Source organism: Pseudorca crassidens, chromosome 21 (genome assembly GCF_039906515.1).
Source record: "Pseudorca crassidens isolate mPseCra1 chromosome 21, mPseCra1.hap1, whole genome shotgun sequence".
NCBI lineage: Eukaryota > Metazoa > Chordata > Mammalia > Artiodactyla > Delphinidae > Pseudorca > Pseudorca crassidens.
In genome coordinates, this window is record NC_090316.1 from 5,793,227 (window position 1) to 5,815,523 (window position 22,297).

The 22,297-nt window shown below is 59.9% G+C and overlaps 2 protein-coding genes across 19 annotated transcripts in view; both read left to right on the forward strand.

Moving 5' to 3' along the window:
- Nucleotides 1-15,489, forward strand: part of ANK1 (ankyrin 1) — a 214,031-nt gene extending 198,542 nt beyond the window's left edge. For 7 of the 18 annotated variants that reach the window (XM_067721826.1, XM_067721827.1, XM_067721815.1 and 4 more), the window contains 5 exons: nt 1,328-1,586; nt 5,741-5,824; nt 6,768-6,908; nt 7,139-7,276; nt 13,147-15,489. In XM_067721826.1, coding sequence (XP_067577927.1) covers nt 1,328-1,586; nt 5,741-5,824; nt 6,768-6,908; nt 7,139-7,240 — 586 coding nt within the window. In that variant the 3' untranslated portion in view covers nt 7,241-7,276; nt 13,147-15,489. Of the gene's footprint in view, nt 1-1,327; nt 1,587-4,576; nt 5,156-5,740; nt 5,825-6,767; nt 6,909-7,138; nt 7,277-13,146 lie in introns of those variants that run through there. The other 11 variants (XM_067721820.1, XM_067721816.1, XM_067721830.1 and 8 more) reach the window with 7 other exon arrangements.
- Nucleotides 15,490-18,040: 2,551 nt separating this feature from the next.
- Nucleotides 18,041-22,143, forward strand: NKX6-3 (NK6 homeobox 3). The gene is made up of 3 exons (XM_067721925.1): nt 18,041-18,422; nt 20,226-20,395; nt 21,922-22,143. Exons 1-3 carry the CDS (start codon nt 18,041-18,043, stop codon nt 22,141-22,143), a joined length of 774 nt encoding a protein of 257 aa, XP_067578026.1.
- The last annotated feature ends 154 nt before the right edge of the window (nt 22,144-22,297 follow it).

Here is a 22,297-nt window from a genome sequence, read left to right on the forward strand (position 1 = left end):
TGAAATCATGGACGGGGCGGGCAGGGACACCTGAGGGTGACTCGCGGGAAAGACATAAAGGAATTCAGGTGATGAACGACGTGAACGCCTGAGCGGAGCCAGCAGAAGGCCCAGCCAGGGCAGAGGCCTCGGAGCAGCGTGCGGCCCGCACAGTCGAGGGGCAGTGAGAAGGTGCCTGTGCCTAGAGCAGGGTGATCACGGGAGGTGAGGTCAGGGAACTGATGGGGCCGGACATGTCAGGCCTCGGGGTCCTGGAGAGACTGGCATTTCCTGGGTGGGATGGAGAACCATTGGAGGGTTTTGAGCAGAGGAGCGAGGTGATCTGGCCACGGCCGGCCACAGCCAAGGGTAGAGGCAGGAAGATGAGCTGGAAGCAGGAGTCGATGGTGACGTGGACCGAGATGGTGGCTGTTTGGTGGCCAGGAGTGGTCGTGTTCAGGGTGTGTTTTTGAAAGTTGAACCAAAAGGGTTTCCTGGCAAATAAGATATAGAGTGTGAGAGAAAGAAGGACGTCCAAGACGACACGGGTGTCCTTGGCCTGACACCTGGAGGGACGAGGTTGCCATCTACTGCAGTGGGAGGATGGCTGGAACATGTCCGGGGAGAAGACCCTAAGTGTGAACTTGGCTGGGCTGCCCATGCGATGCCCATCAGAAACCCCAAGGACAGACGTCAAGGAGGCAGTTGGACACGCACACCTGCAGTTCAAGGAAGAGATGCTGGGGACCCACATCTGGGGTTAAGGCCACGGGTTGAATGAGCTTGCGGAGCACATGGGTGTAGACAGAGAAGAACTGAGTCTGGGGCCTTCCAGGGTCAGAAGCCAGGGAAATTAGGAGGATCCCGCAAAGGATGCTGAGAAGGAACGGCCAGAGAGGGAGGGAAAAACAGGCACATGTGTCCCGGAGGCTGTGGAAGAGCCTGCGTCAAGGGGGAGGGGTGATCATTTTGCCAGCTGAGCCCAGGCGTGAGGACCGTGCGGTGGGAGTGACCTGAGGGGCTGGAGGGTGGTGGGTGGGATGACGGGTGTGGGGACCCCGATGACGGGACCGTGAGCCACGTGCCTCGGGAGCCCAGAGCGTGGAGCCATCCATTCACAGGGTGGGGCCCAGCGCCACCGGTGTCCGTGGGCCTCTCCACCAGGACAGCAAGGATGGCCCACGCGGGCCTCTGGACAGGGCAGTCGCTGTGCGATAGCTCATGCTCTCCCGACCTCCAGTGGGCGGTACAGGATCCGTCCTGGATGGGCCAGGGCTCTGGAGGGGGAGGGTCTCTGAGAGCGGAGACTGGGGGTGACTGGTGTCCTCGGTCTCTTCCTGGGCCCCAGACTGCAGGACTGGGATGCGGAAGGCTCCATCGTCTCCTATCTGCAAGAGGCCACACAAGGCTCCTGGGGGGAGGAGACCCTGCAAGGCCCACACTCGTTCCAGAGAACCGTCAGCAGGTCTTGGGAGCACGAAGAGGTCCTGGGCTCTGCACCGGAGCGCGCACACACGGAGCAGCCCGAGGCCGGCAGGGACCGGAGACCACAGGGCCCCAGCGAGTGGATGCAGGAGGCTGTCAGCACCTTCTCCCACCACGTACAGGTGAGAGCCCGCGGGGAGCCGCCACTGATGCTCCAGCCAGAGGGCCAGGCCTGGGGCAGCTGCTCACTTGCTCAGGCCCCTAGCCGGGCGTGTTTTCCAGCTTTAAAAATCGTGGCAGTGGCTTATCTTTTTCTCTTTCCACGTGTCTGCCTCCTTGATCCCTGAGAGGGAGGGGAGAGGCTCACCTTGATGAGACTTCCAGGCACCTCCCCTCCACTGCCCTCCAGATGCCCAGGGTCATAGGGTCAGAGGTTGGCTTTGCAGGGCCGTTGCCAAAGCTGTAGTTTTTTGTTTTTTGGGTTTTTTTCTGCGGTACGCGGGCCTCTCACTGTTGTGGCCCCTCCCGTTGCGGAGCACAGGCTCCGGACGCACAGGCTCAGCGGCCATGGCTCACGGGCCCAGCCGCTCCGCGGCATGTGGGATCTTCCCAGACCGGGGCACGAACCCGCATCCCCTGCATCAGCAGGCGGACTCTCAACCACTGCGCCACCAGGGAAGCCCCAAAGCCCTAGTTTTGTTTGCTTTCTTTTTCCGTCGTGGTTTAGGAAGAAGGGCTTAGCACCAGAGACCTGGAGGCCAGGCTAACTCGGGTCCCACCGTGTCTGTAGGGGCGAGGACCAGCCACTGTCCCGCCCCGGGTGCCCTTGTGTAAACGAGGTAGAGAAAGGATTGTCGCCAGGGTTCACTGGGGACTCCTTGCCCGTGCGGGTGGGCTCCCTGGGTGGAACAGACTGGGACCGAGGGCGCGATCCCGGCACAGGCTCCAGCTGCCTGCACCCTCCGCCCTCCTGGCCTCCCTTCAGTCCTCCCTACTTATTTATTTTATTTATTTGCTTTTATCTTCACTCCCCATTCCCATAGACATCATTTTAATGTGGTTTTGGAAACAGTTTTATTACGAAAGATTGCAAATAGATACCAAACCAGACAGAACAGTCTGTCACCTTTGCGCGCACGCAGTGCCCAGGCGCTGCCACTGCCTGCTGGCGGCCCTCTGGTTTCATCACCCCACCCTCACCCCCGAGGGGTCCCCCCACGTTATCTTGACGTTAATCCCAGACATCTTACGAACGTGTCTTTTTAATTCGTGCGTTTTTATAAAGTTCGCGTCGCTGCTCTGTGCACGTGTGGTTTTAACGCGTACGTAACAATGTGCTCCGCCCTCCCTGGCTTCTTCTCTTCGGTCAGCATCGGTTCCTCACCCTCCCTCCCCTCCACTGCCCTCTCCTCCCCTCCCCTCGCTCCTGTCCAAGCCCGAGCCTCGAAGGCACCTCTGAGGACCCCAGGACCAGGCGGGCTCCACAATGACCTGGGCTGCTGGCTGCCACGCGCTGCCAGGAATTAAACAGGGTGGTACTTAGAAGACGTCCCTGCCGAGTCCGCACCACCGACGGCTGGGCGGCTGCACCCATTTTTTAACCCCAGGTCACCCCGTGCGTTCTTGGCCGAGGGGCTGTTCCACGGGACCCTCTGCTGCCTCTCCCGGTAGTGAGCGCTTGTCCCATAGCACAGATGGCCCCGCTCCGGGTCTGTGCCCCCGACCCCCGCCCGGAGTCCCGGGGAAGGAGCGTCTCTGCGGTTGGCTTTGGTGAGGGGAGGCCTGGAGAGGAAGCAGGACCACCCCAGGGGACCGCGAGAGAAACCCTCTAGGTCATTTGGCCCAACTGCCTCATTTACAAATGGGGAAACTGAGGCCCAGGAGAGTCTGGGACCTCCTGACCCCCAGTCCCAGTGAGCCAGCACCTCCCTGCCTAAGGCAGATGGGAGGGTAGGTGAGCTGTTTCCTAATCACCTGCCAGGGCTCCAGGGATGATAACGAGCCCTGTTTACGGTGACGGTTTGCAGAGCACCTGTTTGCTAGGATTTCCAGTGAGTCTCAAAAAACACGGGGTCGGGGAGTGGGGTATAACTGGGGGCCTGAACCTGCAAGGCAGCCAGTCCCTCTCTGCGGCCCCGGCGGGCAGCATCTGACCTTGAACTCCTAGGCTGGGCGCAGACCCAGGGCTCTCGTGCCCCCTTGCACGTGTGGCTTCTGTGTCCCAGGTGCTCTCTTGTGGAGATGAGGCAGGATTGTGCCGGGGTCGGAGCTGGAAATCTGATCCTCATTGCCTTACTCTTTCACGTAGCAAGTTATCAATCTCTCTGTGCCTCTGTTTCCTTTGTGTGAGATGGGAAAATCAGAGACGCGATGGGGGGTGCTGCAGGCGTAACCGTTAGTGTGTGAAACGCACACAGAGCCCCTCCTGGGCAACGGGCTGCGTGGGGTGTTTGCTGTCACCACCCCTAGCGGTGGGCTCACAAACCGTGCGACCCCCCGGCACTCTCAGAACGGGAAGAGAGCTCCTGAACCCGCCCCTGTTTGACCGCCGGGGAAACCGAGGCCCAGAGAAGGCGCCCCGCTTCCCTGAGCCCCTCAGCGGGAAGCCGCAGGGTCAGTGTGCCGGGTCCAGTTCCTGGTTCTTTCTGCCACACCGGCTGCAGGCCAGAGAGGAACGGCCTGATCCCAGGAGGGGAATTCCTTTCAGCCGCAGCTGCTGGGCTGCATTAGGGAGTCAGCTCTGCAAAGCTGAGTTTAATGCGCATGGTTCCTGCCCTGGTGTTGACAGCCCAGCCTGGGAAGAGCCTTTAAGGACAGGCCTTAAATAGACACACCAGTGACACGCTCGCATTTGGGGTTGCTGTGCCGTGTAAGCAGGGACCGAGGCCAGAGGGGCTGATGGAGTTGCACGGGCTCCCAGGCCCCTCCCTGGACGCCTGCACTCCCAGAGCTGGGCCTGAGCAAATCACTCACCAGGGGCTATTTTTGAAACAAACCCTGAACCCTCCAGGGTGTTAGCCGGCCCCATCCCATGAGCGAGCGGGGTGACATCATTCTGATCATGGCAGTAGCAGCCCAGGGACACACACAAGTAGCCACGTTCTGGAGACATCTTATTTTCCCAAGTCCGAATGGGACAGTTTTCCTGGGCAGAGCTGCCTCTAGCTGTCACGGGGCCACCGGCTCTCAGGGCTGGTGTCGCACACGGTGACTTTAACACGCGCCTCCAGCGCCCAGGACATGCACACCTGCCTGCTTCCTTCTAGCCCTGCCGGACAGCCCGGCAGCTGGCTTGGGAGCTAAAATTACTGGAGCCTGACGTCACCCGGGCCGAGGGCAGAGCTGGGCTCTCAGCAGGAGGGCACTCTGGCGGCAGTTCCACTAGGGGCCCTGCCGCCTCCCTCGCGTGGAGAAAATGGAGGGTGTCCCAGGGGGCCTCCAGAGTCCCAGAGGAGAATGAGAGGCTGGCCCCCCGCCTGGTGGCCCCCTGGCTGCGCAGGCCCCGGAGGGCCAGACTGGTGAGGAGGTGACGATGTGGACCTTCATCACCCAGCTGCTGGTCACCCTGGTGCTGCTGGGCTTCTTTCTGGTCAGCTGCCAGAACGTGATGCACATCGTCCGGGGCTCCCTGTGCTTTGTGCTGAAGCACATCCACCAGGAGCTGGACAAGGAGCTGGGGGAGAGCGAGGGCCTGAGCGACGACGAGGAGACCATCTCCACCAGGGTGGTCCGGCGCCGGGTCCTCCTGAAGGTAACCCAGGCGGGGGCAGCGCCGGGATGTGCGGGACGCTGGTGAGGACGCCTGCTGGAAGAGGCCGGGCGGGCCTCGGGTGGAACGTGCAGGGCCGCAGCTGGGCGGCACTCCCTGCCCGGCCCACCCCCGACTCCCCGGCGCGGCAGAGGAAGCTCGGCTCCGGGACTTAGGAAGCCGGCCCCCTCCTGCTTCTGTCCCCAGCCAGCCCAGTGAGGCAGCAAGTCACCCTCTGGGCAAAGGCGTCTGGGGCAGGGGGTTGTTTCCTGTCAAGTGCCGTTGGAGTAGAAATCGGGGGCCTCCCTCCGTCTCCGTAAATCCCGCATAATCGCCCCTGTTTTGCCCACCCCCGCTGCCGGGGCAGCGCTCCTGGGAGCCCAGGGCTCCCTCCTGTCCTGGGCCCAGGACCCCCCGGGGTGCCCCTCATGCAGAGCCTGGTTTGGCGGCCGAGTTGCAGTTTCCTGCCAGGATGGGGACTTGTGGGACTGTGGCTACTGCTGGCGCCACTTTATTTCTTCATCCTCTGTCCTTATTCCCAAATTCCCGCTTATCAATCTTGAGTTTTCTCCCTTTCTCTAATTCCAGGGGGATGAGCTTCAGAATATTCCAGGGGAGCAGGTGACAGAGGAGCATTTCACGGATGAGCAGGGCAACGTCGTCACCAAGAAGGTGGGTGCAGAGTCCCCCTGAGCTGGGCAGAGGCAGGCGGGCTAGAAGCTTACAAAGGTGGTGGACTCACCCCCAGCTTCTTGCTGCTGCCCTAGCAGAGGGGTAGGCACCTGCCACAGTCCAGATGTGACATTCCTTACAGCCACCTTGCCTGATTCAGCCTGAATTCAGCTCCTCCGACTGGGTTCCAGAATAACCGGGCCCCGTGGAACCCCCCAAACCTAGTCCTGTGATGCCTGGCCCTGAAAACAGCTGTATGACAGCAGTACGGGGGTCCCTGTGGGCCTCCTGAGATAAAAGGACGTGGGAATGCATGGGGTTGGCAGTAGGTTTACACCAGGAGACGTGATTCTGCCTAACGGGTGCTGGGCACGGTGCTAGGTGTGGGCAGAAGGCAGACCTGTGTTGCTCCGGGGCTCATGCTAGGTCAGAGCAGGACCCCGTCTTCCCTCCTGCACGGGGAGCTTCATGCTCGTGTGTGTTCTCACCTCCCACTGCTTGCACGCGGTAGGTGCAGAGCAGACTGTCGTTGGAATATCTGGATGCGTGAATAGGGAACAGGTGGATCCCAGGGACAGGAACGCCCTGCCCTTCGGGGGCTCCCAGTCCTAAGGGGAAGACGGAGGGCGTAAACTTCCAGCACACCAGGAGGCAGGATGGACCGCCCTGGGCTAGAGATAGAAGTCGGGGGGGCGGTGGTGAGACCCCGATCATCCATGAGCCTCAGTAAGAACCCCCCGCAAATTCCAGCCCCTCTGAGGCTGCCCAGTGCGAATTCCCCACCCGATGGGGGCGAGAGGCTGTCCCCGATCTTGACCGCTCAGGGAAGGGCACCTGGGGACAAAGGCTGCTTCTAACCCCCCAGCTCATTCCGGGACCTGCTCTTTTCGAGCTCTGTCTGGCCGGCTTCCCCAGCCCCTTCTGCCCTCCCTCTCTTCTGCAGATCATTCGCAAAGTTGTTCTCCACGTCGATCCATCCGGAGCCGATGGCACCCAGGAGCCCGAGGAGGTGATTTCTGGGGGGCCCCTGGAGGACCCTAGTGAGATGGAGGCCGGTGTTGATTACTTTATGACTCACGCCAAGGTACTGCCTGAGCTGCAGCCTCCCAGGCCCTCGCTCTTCCGAGGGGCCGGCCCGTGACTCCTGCTGCCCTCTGCGCCAGCCCCCTTGGGGCTCACCTCTCACCTCTCTGCTCCCGCTCGAGCCTCCTGCCCCTGGTGGCACTGTTCCCACCACCTCCGTAGGGCGCCTGTGTTCTCTTGCCGTCTCTGTGTGTGATCTGTCCTGCCTTGTGTCTGCAATGCTGTCTCCAGGTGGAGCTGAGAGGGTACAGTAGCCTGCAGCCGGACCTGATAGAGGGCAGGAAGGGGGCTCAGATAGTGAAGCGGGCCAGCCTCAAAAGGGGGAAACAGTGATCTCGAGCCCCTCCCTGTGGAATGGCCTCTTTGGAGGTAATGCCGTCGTTCTCCGTCTTCTCTGCATGGCCTGGTCCCCCGCGACGCCCCGCTGAGAGGCTGCGGACTTGCGCACCCCTACCCCGCTCCTCCTGGAACTCCCTCCCCTCCCAGCCCCTCCCGCTGCCCAGCATGACGCAGGAGGACCAGGCACCGCTGTGGGCTCCAAGCACAGACTCCCACCTGCTAACGGTGCCTCTGAGCTCCATTGCCTCCGAGAGAAAACAGCAGCACCTGCTGACCTATTCCTCGGCAAGCGCAAAAATACAGATTTGAAAAAGTGCTTCCGTGAGTGCAAAGCACTCGGTACATCTCAGTAGGAACGTTACCCTGGAAGCCCAGCAAGGGGGTCTGGAGGAGGAGGGGCGGGGCCCTGGAGGGTGCAGCGGGGTCTACTAGGCTGTGCTGTTTCAGTGCACGTGGCCAGGAAGAGCTGGACAGGGAGAGGCCTGGAACCCAGCTGTGCCTTGAACCTTGAACCCAAGGCTCCCATCCTCCTTGGTATTTCCTGAAGCATGTTGCGCCCTTGCTTTCTAGGAAGAGGCAAAGTTAACAGGAGGCTGTGGGAGCACTGCCGGCTGGGGGGCGGGGGCGTGATGTGCAGTGAGGGAGGGAGGGAGGCCGAGAAGACGCGGCGAAGGCTCTCCAGCGGACTGAGCAGTGCTGGGGGCTTCGGGGCCAGCTCGGACCTCCGTCCTCCCTGAGGGGTCCTGTACTGAGCTGCCCCGAGGCCCTTCGCTGTGCCCAGCTCGGGCCAGCTCAGTACCGGGCGCGTCGGGGTGGGAGTCGGCCGGAAGCAGGAAGCACGTGGCCCCAGCTCCCGCTGGCACCGGGTTATTGTCACCTACACCCCCAGGGCCCGGCTCCGGGCCCACGGCCAGCAGCCTCCCCTTCCGCATTCGGCAAAAAGCAGGGCCACCGCCTCCCGAGCCCCCAGAAGTGCTGACTCCGGGCTTCCCTCAGCACTTGGGCAAAAGAAAAAGGTCTGGCCTATCCAGTTATAGGATAAAATTAGACCTGACTTCTCAGCAGCTTAAGGAGGTCACAGTGTTAACCCCCGCACTGCCAGGGGTCCGCCGGGCTGCTGGTTTAGGACGTCAGCTGTGATCAGTCCTGGAAATAGTCCAAAGGTGCAAGTAATTCGAAAAACCAGAGAGTGGAAGGAAAAGTACACTCTTGGGCCTTATTTTCCTTAGGGCAGAGACTGAAGCTTTCAATCCCAGCTTCTGTTTGGCTCAGGTTTTGCTGTTGTTCCTGAACAGGAGAGAGGCAGCCCAGAAGCCAGGCGAGGGGAAGGGAGGAACCCAGACATTTTTCAAAAAATGTTTCTGTAGGTGATCTGCAAAGTAGCTGAACCCCCCACCCCAGGGCGTGGGTGTTAGGGGACGTGGAGCAGAGCAGCCAGGCCGTAGCACAGGGCCAGGGCCTCTGCCAGGAAGAGGCCAGGGGAGCGTGCAGTGGGGACCGTGGTGCGGAAGCCAGCGTGCGGGAGGGACAGCCCAGGGGACAGCCTGCCGTGCTCTACCCTCTGAACAAGACAAAGACCGCTGAGGGCTCTCTGGTCCTCCAGACGCACCGCCTGCCACTCGCAAGCATGCATGGCCCCCAGCATTGATGGATTCCAAATGACTGCAAACTTGCAAATTCGCCTAATAGCTACAGTTTATTGTACCCCCAAACGTAGCGCTCCCAGCACTTCCCTCCCGTGGCCTTTCAGGGACGCGCGCACAGTGGTGAAGCACTGAATGCCCTGCGTGCCTGTTCCCAGCTGAGGTCAAACAAGGAGGCCTTCTCTCTGTCCCCGTTTCAGCTCACACTCTGAACAATTGCCCTTTTTGCGGTCTATTCAGTGTCATGGGTTTTTTTTTTTGCATTTTTATGCTGTTTGTTGGTGATTTCGCTGTTTGAAATGGCCCTGCTGTCTTGTGTTCCTAAGAGCGGCAGGGCCGTGATGGGCCATGCGTGGGAAGTCGTGTTTAGAGGAGCCTCGTTCAGGCACGAGTTATAGCTCTGTCGGACGTGAGTTCAGTGTTCATAAAGCAACAGTATACAGTTGACCCTTGAACAACTCGGGGGTTGGGGCGCCAACCCCCAGGCAGTTGAAAATCCCAGCACCCCTCTCTCTGCCTCAAAAGTAAAGGAATTGATGAATGACTCACCCCCAGGGCGGGAAGCTGAAACAGCGCGGCTAGAATCCTGGGCTCAAACTCTAGTTCTTTTATTTCTATGTGTTGTGATCTGTAATCCAATACAAACTTGTCCCCACACTTAGTTCATTTAAAGGTCTGTAAAATGAAAATGCAGACACTGTATTTATTGGAGAAAAACAATGCAGAAGGGGACCCGTGCAATTCAAACCCACATTGTTCAAGGGTCAATTGTACATGAAATACGTTGTCTTTAAAGAGAGACACACAAGGTTGTGTGTTCATTGGTTGACAAAACCGTTGTGACCAGAGGCTGGCAGGAACCCTGCACTGTACTTTCCTCGGGAGCAGTGGTCCCAGTGTTGGCTAATTCAGGGCTCCTGGCGACTTGAGAGAACATGCCTCCTGCGAACACGGGGAATTGACTGTTTCAGAGAGAGTGAAAGTGGGTTGGGGCCCAGGGTCCAGGCCTGGCTCCTCCAGTTCCCAGGTTACCTTACATGTTGTTTCACTCCCGAAGCTTCCCTCTCCTCGAGGGAGGATGAAATGAGTCCCTCTGTGTGTCACACTGGTGTAAAAAGGCTTAAAAATAACCAGGGTAACTGTGAGGATGGCTGAGAGGGGTAAGAACAGTGTGTTCTGGCGCTCAACCAGTTGCAGGTCTTCCTTGTAGCGTGACCCGGGGCGGGTCAGCTGACCTCTCCCAAGCCTCAGGCGCCCCAGCTGTGAAATGGCAGTAACGCCGATATTCCCTTTGTACGGCGATCGATGATGGGTTTCTCTTCGTGAGCGGACTTTCTGAATTGTCCAGTCCTAATCCACCAATTCTCAAAGTGCCTTCCGCATCCCAGTCACCTGAGAGTCTGGTTAGGATGCAGACTCCTGGCCCCTGACCCGCACCTACTGCATGACAGTTCTGGAACTCGGGATTTGGCCGTAAGCTCGAGTGATTTTGATGCCCATTGAAGAGTGGGTTACTAGGACCAATTCTGGTTTTCCTTCCCAAACCTCCCGGAGGTGCCGTGGCACAGCTGTAGAATTTACACCTGAAGGGTGAGCAGAGATGAGTGATGGTGACAGTGTTCAAAGCCGTGGAACGCCCCAATCCTAGGCGCCTGTTCTGATTCCCCTGCAATCACGCCCAACCTCGGGAAGGATTTTGCAGGAGGCCCGGCGTGGGCGTGAGGGGTGCTTTCTGGTGGTACTTAAGCAGTTAGAAAATAGCTGTGGAGTCAAGCCTGATGGGGTGCAGCAGACAGTAGCAGCTGTGCCCAAGTACGTGGGTCCAAGAACCAGGGTGTCGGCGCTGCCAGAGGACAGCGGAGAGCAGGCAGCCTGTGTCCTCGGGTTAGAGGCACCTGGCCGGGCGCTGGTGGTACCACCCATGCGACGGCTGTTGTTGTTGTTTTGTTTCCCTTTTTAAGAGACACTTTCCATTTAGGCACTGTGGTTGCAAGACCTGTGTTGGCTCTGACTGACTAGAGTGTGTTAGTAAATTTGAAAATTCGCCTATTAGTAATCTCAATAGGAGAGGGCAAGGAGGCCAGGGGTCGTGTTTTACTTTGCTCTTTTAAGCGACAGTCCACTCTCACTCGCCAGCCCCGGCAGGTGTATCAGAGTCTGGGGCTGCAGGAGAGAGGAGAGAGGCGAGAGCTGCAGACGCTGGCGGGGGAGGGGCAGGTGGCACAGCACAGAGAGATGACACGAGGAAAAAAGCCCGACCGGCACAGCCACTAGAAGTGGCAGGAGGCTATTTTCTAAGCGTTTATAGGGTGAGACCGGGTCCGGGGGCACCCAGGGCAGTGGCAGAGTACTGGACGCAGCTGCAGATCGCGGCTCTATTAGAGACTAATAGAGACGCACTGTATTCCCACCCCTGCTGCTGCCGGGGGGCTCCCGCCGGGCTCGTCCCTGCTCCTCCTGGAGCCTCAGCTCACCCAGAGATGGGAAGAACGGTTACGCTAGAATGATCTCTCAGCCTTGAACTTTCTCCTCTGCTCTGTGTCCGGGCAGAAGAGTGGGAGGGAGATGGTAGCCTGTCTTCCCCAGGCTCAAGCTTTCATAACATCTCCTATGTGGCGTGCTTAGCGCTGGGGTAGGCGCTGTGGGACTGGTAGGAAGGGTAAGGGCTTTGCTCTTGCCCTCAGAGTGTTTATACTCTAGCCGGGGAAGTAAGCAGACAAGAGAGAGGACAGACAGGACAGGGCATTTCTGGAGCCCAAGCACGGCGGCATCCAGTACCGCTCAGTACCCTGAGCGCTTCCTAGGTCGTTAGCTCTCCAGCATCACGACAATCAAACGAGGTACGTCCTGCTCCTGCCCTCGTCTTACGGCAGAGGAAACTGAGGCCCAGAGAGTGTAAGTAACTTGACCGAGGCCGCACAGCAGGAACTTGGCAGAGACAGGATATGAACGCCGGCAGACCGGCTTCAGAGTTCATACTCTTAACCGCACTCTGAGGTTACTCTGCACGCAAGGCAGCAGCAGGAGAGGACAGAGAAGGGGAGGCTGAAGGCTTCAGGAAGGCCTGTGGAGGAGAGGTCTGAAGGGTGGTGGGCAGAACCTCAGCCGAGTGGAGACTGGATGGTGTCCTGGACGGGGGAGCCGAGGACAAAGGCGGGCGTGCGGGCTTTGGACTTGGAGGAGGGGCTTGGCTGGCGGTGATGGGACGGTCCCCTCCCGGGCAACCGCTCGCTCAAGCCACGGCAGTAGGAGGCCTGGCCTTTTGCTCTGGGGAGGAGCTTAGCCCCACCCTCCATCCCTGGGGAACCACTCAGGGTTGAGTTCCCCTTGATCACCTCCAGCCTCCTCCCCAGCCCTGGCACTTGTAGCACCCACGACGAGCTCCCTGTCCGGGGACACAGCTGTGCCTCAAGTGACTTCCCACCCCACCCAGGAGATTGTCAGCTCCTCTTAACGTTAAGTCCCTGCAGACAGAACCCTGGGTGGCTGGGCTTGGAGATGGGGTTGTCCCCCCATCTCCCCCAGGCTGGAAGAGCAGGCCCCACGGGGTGGCAGGAGCCCCGTGTCGCTGTGATTCCCAGGCTGCAGCGTTGAACTTCACTCTGGCAAAGCTGCTGTCTTCCAGCCTAACATACGTAGTCCCCTGGGGAGAAGCCATCTGGTTTTCAAAGATCTCTTTGCCCCAATAGAGGTTGTCCATCCAAAGGGCACGGGGAGAGGAGCCTGAGGCCCCGACAGTAAGGGTTGTGCACCAGAGCCGAAGAGGCACTAAGGTCCCTTGAGGCCGTGAGCTCCCGAGGCCATGTCTGCTCCATCCCCGGGTCCCCAGGCTGGCACACAGGAGACATCAATGCATGTTGGCTGAACCAAACCGAACAAGCCAGGGTGCTGCCACCGCCTAGCCTGGCCCTTGCTGGGCTCGAGCACACGGCCCCTCTCCTAGGTGCTGGGTACACGGGGACGTCTCCCCAGGTGACCGCGCGGGCACAAAGTACCCCACAGGAGGGTCTCCCGGGGAGCTCATCGATGGGCACGGAGCTAGTGGCAGCCTCTGCGTCGGGCAGTGCGATAAGGATGGCTGGTGTTTCAGGAAGGTCCGGGCCAAGCTCAGTGCCTTTCAGCTCCTGCCTGGCTTGGGGAGGCTGCTTTTCCTGACTCACCCCTGCCTGAGCCGCCAGCACAAAACTCTGCATAGTGGGTTTTGGCTGGGAGTTGCGCCTCTAAATTCTAAGTGACTCCTCTCTGTGTGTCCCTCAGGATCACACCTCGACACCCAACCCTTGAACTCCACACACTCTGCCACGCACCCGAGAGCTGGACCGAGGCCCCGGAAGCCGCGCACACGTCCCTGGAGGCTTACGGCATGACCTCTGTAAGGGACGTCCTTTAGTCACCTGTTCGCATGAACGACCGACTGTAGACACATGACCTACAGTCCTCTATCCTGCCTCTGGCGACGGTGGATCTCTTTCAGGAGTCTGGACGGAAGCAGCAAGAGGAGGGAGAGAGAGAGGGGGACGTAAAACAAGCGCAGGAGAGCACGGAACGCAGCAGCAAACAAGGGCTCTTTTGTGGCTGGGATGAGATATTTTTTTAAATCATTTCAATTTCGACTTGTTACAGGGTACTTTCTTTTCAACCTCATCTGTAAGAAATCCATGTGAGCTTCCTGGAAAGGAAAAAAAAAAAAAGAAAACTAGACATGAAATCAGTTCCACACCTTAATCCCTTACCCTCATCCACCAGCCTTCCCCACACCTCCACGCTCCACGTGTGACCAGCCCTGCCGCTGCCCCGTGGACCGAACCTTCCAGAACTCTCTACATGGCATCAGGACACGCACGCATACACACACACACACACACACACACCCCTCTCCCCTCTGCTCAGTATACACACAGATTTTACTGTGACATCCGAAGTTGTATAGACTCTCCTGTGGATAAACTGGAAATTTTTTATGTTGTCGCTCTCTCTCTCTCTGCCAGTTTCAGTATTAATCATCTTCCAATGGAAAATCATTACCTTCAGAGTGCATTCGGGGTTCCTCGTGTTAGGGACTTAAGACTCTGAGGCGAGGACCCCCAGGCTTAGCTGTAGGGCTCCGAGGGAGCCAGTGCCCATCCGGAAGGGTCTTCACTCCCAGCTGGGGGAAGGCCGGTGGCTGTCCCAGGATTGCACCAGCATGTTCAATAGAGAAGAGGTTTTCTATATCTTCAAGCACTTATATCCTAGTCCGTGTTCAAAGTGTCAACTGTACAGTAAGCAGCCTTGTGTATATGAAAAACAATAAATACTATGCAAACCAATAGAAACACTTTAGCAGTATGTACAAAGCACTAACAGCTCAGCTCCTGAGGACTTCTCCAGGCTGTGGGAGGAGTACAGCCTGTCTCTCAGTGAAAGAGGAAGGAAGGGAGTAGGCCTAGGGAATGCACCTGCCCGTTCTCAGGTCAGCCGCCGCCCCGAGGTCTCCCAGAGCGAACTTGGTGCTGTAAGTCCAGGCAGCCGCGGGATGCGGGGCCTGGGCTGGGCAGCCTCAGTGCCCCCATCTGACCAACACCCCACCCTGAACCCCCTGGAGAGGCAGCGCAGGGGGAGAAACGGCTGACCACCAGGAGGCCCCAGCCTGGAAGGAGACCTTCCTGGGCCAGGGCCCCGTCAGGGCAGGACGGAGACGGCGGCTGGCTGTTCCTCGCCTCGGTGCCATCGGGGAAGAGCCTTAAGTTACACCAGAGCCCCCGGCAGAGGGAGGCCCAAATCAGCACAACGCGCCTGCCCCGCGCGGCACCCTCCGGGCCAGGAGGGAGACTGCAGGCTCTTCTCGTCCGCCCGAGGGCCACTGTGTGTGGATGTCCGGTCAGCTTCCTCCCTGCCTCTCTGCCGAGATGTCCTCAGAACACAGCCGAACTTTCCAAGTAGCACAGAAGCTCCCTCGATGTCAGAGCCCCCCAACCCCCGAGGCCCCGGCTGGCCCCGGCGCACAAGTGTTCTGGTGGGTCCGGGCGGGGCTGGCCGGGCTCCCCGAGGGGCGGGCGGGGAGTGGGAGCTTGAGCGCGCGCGTCGGTCCGCGAGCTCCAGACCCAACCCCCGCGGGGGCCGCGCGCAGAGCATCCCCGCCGGCCGGTCCCTCCGCCCCGCCGCGGCCGGCCGGACTCAGTGAAGGCCGAGGAAGACAGGCGCAGGGCCGCCTCCCGCCGCGATCTGCCGCCGCCGACCCAGTAGCTCCTGTAGAGCCGCGGCCCCGGCCCCGGTTGCGCTTTGGCTCGTCGCTCTGTCTGGCTTGGCTGCTTGGCCCGCCGGCCCCCGGGCCTCGGCGGCATGCTGCGTTCGCTGCTAGTAGGAGCTGTAGGGGAGAGGTTTGGGGTCGCCACATAATGCCTAGAGAATGCTGCAGTCTGCACCTTAGACGCTGTTTAGAAGTTTTGGAATCACCTTGATTTTTTAAATTGTTATGAAAATGATTCTTTTCTTGACTCCCACACGCTCTGTTCTTGGGAGGGACTTCCCACCGCACACCCCACTCCACTCTGATGTATAGACCATTCTCCCTACACCAGCTGAACAAATGTCAAAATTAATAAAGAACTCATCTCATGGCACAGGCCTCCATCTCTCCTTCCCGGCGCATCTTTGGGGAGTGTGGAGAGGGGGCGCTGGGGGAGTCTGGGGGTGATCAGTCTGCAGGGAGGCGCCCACCTTCTCTGGAAACCTGGACAGCCCCTTAATCAGGACCACCCACTCTAGGAGAGGCACTCCCCAGCCCGCAGATGGTAGAGCAGATTTCTGTCCCACCTGAGGACCATGTGATGGGGCAAGTCCAAGATGTTGGGAGGGGGGCGCATCACAAGCACCAGGGTACGTGGCTGAGCCCACAGAGGGCATACACTAAGGGGGACCCTCCCCCACAGTGCTCCCTGTGAAGGCATCTGGCCACTGCAGGCAATGCCATTCAGAGTTCAAGAACTTCCAAGAAAATCGCCCTGTTCCCAACTAGCTCCTAACACTTCATGCAAGGCTGGTCACCAAGCTGGCCTCAGTTTCCTCATCTGTCAAATGGGGGAAGGGATTAAGCGATTGCAAAAGTCTCTTCAGTTTGTCATCCTGGGAGTCCTGAACACAAATGCCTTTGTCAAGCTTGGCGATAAATAAGAATAAAATTATTTACTGCAGGTTTTCCTCCTCACGAGTTCCCATCATTGGTGGGGGGTCGGGGGGTGGCCAAGCACAGTCACAGGGTCCTAGGAGCACTCCCCGCCCTCACTCTGATTGTGAAGCTTCTCTCTCAGCATCAGAAAAGACATCCAGGCCAAGGGACCAGCCATGGCTGTGCACTGGCCTCGCCCAGAGGGTTTTGTAAAGCACAGGTTCAGGATCACAAATGCCTAGGTGATTCCTGCAGCAACACTGGGAACTGGAGCTGTTTCCCAAATGGTTGTGATGGGCAGTTTCGGAGTGCAGCCAATTCAGACCGATAAGAAATTTTCTCGTTTTTAATCCAAACTTCCAGAAAAACAAGGTCCACAGCCTTGTTGGGGTCTTTCTTGTGTTAACCTACGTCATCTACGCTACAGGGTCATGGCCAATTCCAGCCCGAGCAGATAACAGCAGCATGGGGAGAGCCGGCTCTCTGTGAGAGGGGAGCCTCCCCTCAGCCTGGGCCGTTGGCCTCCTGCAGGAAGCCCGGGAGCAGGCTTGTCTCCACCTGCCAGAGGGTGACCGTGGGCTGGTCAGAAGCGGCTTTGGGACCGCCAGGCAGAGGAGGGACAGAAGTCCATCTGTCAGGCAGCCGCTGTTTCTCCTGTCATTTTGCGTGTCCGGACCAGCGACATGCTGATTGCCATTTTTAAAAAAACTGCAGGAAAGCATGCTGCTCCATGCAGAAATGACCCAAGTTATTTACTGCATTTTCCCTTTTGGTAAAACAGGAGAGAGACCCCAGTAGAGCCTTGTATGTTGTAAAAATTCATTAGGAAAAGAAAGTCATATGGGTGCTCGGCGATTCAACCTAGTCTCATCCGTCAAATATTTACCGAACACCAACCTAGAGCCCGGCACAGGCGCCGCCACTGAATCAGCGGCCATCTCAGCCATCAGAGGTTTCCATCCCAGGTGCCCAGCCAGGCAGAACATGACAGAGGCACAAATGAGTCCTCAGAGGAGGAGAAAGGGAGGACAGAGGGATCAGGGAAGGCTGCCCAGAGGCAGAGGCAGAGCCAGGAAGCACCCGCAGCCAGCACTCCCAGAGATGCCCCGCTCCCACCCCCTGCCCCAGGCTGCCGGGCAGGTTCCCACCCCCAGGCTCTCAGGCCCCAAAGTCCAGCCTCCCCACTTACCCGGCCCAGCACGGAGGAGGGAAGCGAAGCATCGTGTCCAGACTGCACACTCCCCCAGAGGCTTGGTCATGTGCACAGAAAGGGGCCTGGACACCTCAGAACAGCATCCCCTGAGCCCGCAGGGGGGGCCCCCCGGAGCGCTTTTTCCTAGATACTTACTTGGGGGACCAGGAGCTAGTGGACCCTCTGAGAATGAACATAGGTTCCAGAGCACTCTCTTTTCTTTCTCCCCCTCTCTCTCCCCACACCCCCCCATCTCTCTCTTTCTCTCTCTCTCTCTCTCTCTGGCGCGCGCGCGTGCACACACACACACACACACACACACACACACACGCTGGCTGATTTTACAGTCAATCTTTCAAAGTGCAATTTGTCTAGGAAAAGCCAATGTGAGGCCCGTGAGGGTCTCCACCAATGGCGACGCGGCTCGAGCAGCTCAGCCAGTCTCGGGTCTGTATTCTAATGGGCCCCATCTTTATCAGGGAAATGTTGCTTCTCTGAACTTGAAACTTCTCATGGAGGATCCCTAGACTCTGAGGCAGAGAAGGGGCCTGAGCTGAGGCGGGGGGAGCCGCCTCTCCCCAGGCCGGGCAGGGACAGAGGGCTCGCACCTGCCCTGGGAGCACCTGACTTCCCGCTGCTGACGTGGTCGCGGCCCCGGGCAACGGCTGGGCTGGATGCCTGGGTGGGAGGGCGGCCTGGGGCTCGGGCAGCTTTGACCCTCCGGAGCTGCCATGGGATTCTGGGCCGGAGCTCGGGGGCTCTAGGGGTCTGGATTTGGGCTTCCCACCTCCCCTTGGCCCTTTGGCGGGACCATGGAGTCCAACCTGCAGGGCCCGTTCCTGCTGAACAACGCGCCGCTGGCTCAGTTCTCGGAGGTGAAGGCCCCTGTGTGCCAGTACTCTGTGCAGAACTCCTTCTACAAGCTCAGCCCCCAGGGGCTGGGCCCCCAGCTGCCCGCCGGGACCCCGCACGGGATCACGGACATCCTCAGCAGGCCCGTGGCCGCGCCGAACAGCAGCCTCCTCTCCGGCTACCCCCACGTGGCCGGCTTCGGTGGGCTCGGCTCCCAGGGGGTCTACTACGGTCCCCAGGTGGGGAATTTCTCCAAGGCGGGGAACGAGTACCCCACCCGGACCCGGAACTGCTGGGCGGACACGGGCCAGGACTGGCGAGGTGGGCGGCCGTGCGGCAACAGTGAGTACGGGGAGGGGGGATGACGGGGGACGGGAACGGATGCTCACAGGGGTCCTCGGCCTCCATCCGACAGCCTGGGGCAGACCCCAGGGTCCGGCCCTCCACCTGGTGCAGCACAGGCTTCTCCCCTCCCCCTCCCACCCCGGCTTCTCTCGGATGGGCATCTTGACCCCCGCCCTCACTCCTCACCAGCTGCCCTCCTGGGGAAGCCGGGGTCCCAGGAGACCACACGGCTCACCCCCACCCTGTGTACGGTCCTGCTCACCTTCCGTCTCCCGCCCAGAGCCCGTGTCACCACTTCGTCCAAGCAGGCAAATGCCATCCCCAGCGAGAATCTGCCACTGCATCACCTTCCCAGAGCCCCCCGCGTGCGCCGGCAGCACTCAGGGACACAGAATGTACCCTGAGCCCATCTCGGTCCCGCTGCCATCAAGGGGGCCTGCTTCCCTCCGCGGGGTTTATGTCAACAACAGCACCCGTACCACCCAGCCTCCGCAAACAGCTGCTGAGTCCAGCCCCACTGGGCCCTCGCTGTCGGGGGGCCTCACCCACCCATCCCCAAACCATGGTTTTCAGAGAGTTGGTCCGGGGCCCCCAGGATGCCAGTCAGACCTGGAGGAGGTGGCAGGTCATGCACAGGCAGGGGAGCGTCACCCGGGAGGCAGGGGGAGTGACAGTGGCTGCAGGAGCAACCCCTGGGCCCGGATCAGGCAGGGGCAGAGGGGGCCTCCACTTCCGTCCCACCTGGGGGCTCCTCCACTGGCACAGGGGCTTGGGGTGGCCCAGGAAAGCCCAAAGCAACCTGCCTTCCGCCCACTATGCTGCTCGGGACCCTCACACCCCTCGTCAGCCTGAAACACGGCGAGTCCCACAGGGGGCCGAGACCTCATCTCTTGGAAGCTATTCTATAACCTGGTTTGTGGGTGCTTTAGGCCTTGAGCTGTCCCTGTCTCTCACTTCCATGTCCCCCTACCCACACGCACCCCGTTTCCACACCCCTGCTCTTCAACCCCGCATGCACGTATACACACAGGGAAGTATCTGAGTCAGTGGCTGGATTAACACAAGGCGGGGGGACTGAGGGTGACAGCCTCTCAGGAGGCCTCATCTCCTTTCTGTGCCTCGGCTTCCTCACCTGTAAAGTGAGGACATGGGGTGTGAGGGTCGGCTGCACTGCACAAGGCCCTGCACGTGGGCATTCTGCTTCCCCTGGTCCCTATCTGCCCCCCCCCCCACGCCGAGCTCCCGAGAGGCTGCCCTGGCCGGGCAGGGGTCAGTTCTTGAGGCTCCGTGTCCGGACCCTCCATGGGGTTGAAGCCACATGACTCCCAGGCCTGCTGGCAGGGGAGAGCAGTAACTTGGAACTTAGGGTTCTAGCTTCCCAAAAACCTGGAAAAGGGGATCTCAAGAGCAAGGAAGTGGGGGAACTCCCAGGCCCCTGGGGCCCTGACGGTGGGTGGAAGGTGCTAAGTCCGTTTCTCGGTGACCTGAAAGAACATCCCTGAGGCCCAGAGGAAACTCCTACCGCCCCTCGGGCTGGGCTGCATCACTGCGTAGTGAGGGCATTGCACAAGGAGACCCAGTTTCAAGCATCCTCTGGCCCTAATCAGCTGAAGCCTGGGGCAGGCGCCCTCGGGGTCCCCGCCCACCCAGACATGGCGGAGGTGTGCTGCTTGGGTGAGAGGTGCCGCCGCGCCCCTGCAACCTCAGCGCTTCTCCATATGGGCGCTCACCCTGTGGGAGAGGCGGGGCAGGGCTGGCACCCCCAACCCCACGAACCGCACACTTCCTTCCTCCCACCAGCCCCGGACCCCCTGAGCGACAGCATTCACAAGAAGAAGCACACCCGGCCCACCTTCACGGGGCACCAGATCTTTGCCCTGGAGAAGACCTTCGAGCAGACCAAGTACTTGGCGGGTCCCGAGAGGGCGCGGCTGGCATACTCGCTGGGGATGACCGAGTCGCAGGTCAAGGTGAGTGTGAGAGGGACAAGAAGGTGTCTGCCTGGCAGCGAGGAGCCCCACTCTCCTGGCAACCGCAGCTCAGTGGGAGGCCGTCCTGGCGTTTGGGCACCGCCTGCCCACCTAACCCTGGAGACGGTAATAATGACCCTAACGCCAAATGGCTGTCATCTCCTGAGACCTGTTCTGAGAGCCTTATGTGTAGCAGCCCAGTTAAACCTCACAGCAACCTGGCGGGTGGGCCTTATTACCCATCTTACAGGTGAAGAAACAATCTCAGCTGAGCCTCTTGCCCCAGGTCACCGGCTGGTAAGTGAGTACCCTGGATTAGAGGGCTCTAACCTCATGCCTTCCCCTCCTCCGCACGTTGAGGCTAGAAGTTTCAAGAGCTGATGGCAGCCTCTGGGCCGGATCAGAGCTGGCTTCAGGCTTGTTCCGTTAGCCAGGCAAACGAGCCCACCTTGGTTCACCAAACTCGAAAGTGAAGATAACTGCCCCATGAACGCCTGCCCATGAAGTCTGAGCCTCTTTGCTCAGCTCGGGGCAAGGCTGCCTCTCACACTGCACACCTTGGGCCTGAGCTCGGTGGGTAAGGCAGCTTATATCCCCTCAGGCTCCCGGGGGGACCCCTGGCAACTCTGAGGCTCACTGTTCCCTGAGGGGCTCTGGCGGGGGGCACCAAAGAAGCAAGCTCTGGGCTGTGCTGTAACTGCCCGGCACTGTGACAAGGCGACGGGCTTGAGGGGAGAAGGAAGCACAGGGGCAGCCGGGGACCCTGGCCTGGGCTCCCTCAGGGCGCTGCATCTCCAGCCGGCCAACCCCCAGGCAGCTCCCTCCAGCCAACGTTAACTCCCAAGGAGAGGAAGCGCCGAGTCTAAGAGGAAGGCCTTTCCGTACCACTCCGCTTCTTTGGGTCCTTTCTGCACGCTTCTGTCTCCAGTAATGAGCATGTGTTATTTTTATAGTTGGGGGGCAATGATTCATGAAGCTCAGTGAAGGTCTGTGAGGTTAAAAGCACGTCAGCCCCTTCCACCCAAGTACTCAGATGGCAAAGGAGAGGCAGATGCACCGCAGGGAGGCTTGGAGCTAAGACGAAAGGGCTGCTGCACTCACATTTATTTTTATTTTATTGCCCCCTCAGAAAAAAAAAAGTAGTGTGACTATGACAGCCTAGTCCATTGCTGAACCATTTATTTTACGATCAAGATGAGGCTGGGGAGGGGGCGGGGGGCTTCCCTGGTGGCGCAGTGGTTGAGAGTCCACCTGCCGATGCAGGCGACACGGGTTCGTGCCCCGGTCCGGGAGGATCCCACATGCCGCGGAGCGGCTGGGCCCGTGAGCCATGGCCGCTGAGCCTGCGCGTCCGGAGCCTGTGCTCCACAACGGGAGAGGCCACAGCAGTGAGAGGCCCGCGTGCCGCACACACACACAAAAAGATGAGGCTAGGGGGATACTTGCCACCGAGTGGAGCCGCCCTCCCCAAAGGGGCCCTGTGCACGCTGCATGCCAGCGTGTCCTCAGGGCCCTTCTCCTCCCAGGTGTGGTTCCAGAACCGGAGGACCAAGTGGCGGAAGAAGAGTGCCCTGGAACCCTCGTCCTCCACGCCCCGGGCCTCGGGAGGGGACCGCGCGGCCTCGGAGAATGATGACGACGAGTACAACAAGCCGCTGGACCCCGACTCAGACGACGAGAAGATCCGGCTGCTGCTCCGCAAGCACCGCGCCGCCTTCTCGGTGCTCAGCCTGGGCGCGCACAGCTGACCCCGCCGGCCTCCGCGTCCCCGCGGTTCCCAAAAGGCTAACGGGGGCTGCGGGGGAGGAGTGGGGAGGGGGGAGGATGGAGGGGGAGAAGCAGGAGATGGAGGGGAAGAAGGAGGGGGGGGAGGAGGCCAGTCTCCTAAGGGAGGAGGGGGCA

What these genes read in the sequence shown, in the direction of transcription:
- NKX6-3 (XM_067721925.1), top strand. Translation starts at nt 18,041, where the DNA reads ATGGAGTCCAACCTGCAGGGCCCGTTCCTGCTGAACAACGCGCCGCTG. An exon ending in TGGGCGGCCGTGCGGCAACA is followed by an intron (nt 18,423 to 20,225) that starts GTGAGTACGGGG and finishes TCCTCCCACCAG; the next exon opens with CCCCGGACCCCCTGAGCGAC. An exon ending in TGACCGAGTCGCAGGTCAAG is followed by an intron (nt 20,396 to 21,921) that starts GTGAGTGTGAGA and finishes TTCTCCTCCCAG; the next exon opens with GTGTGGTTCCAGAACCGGAG.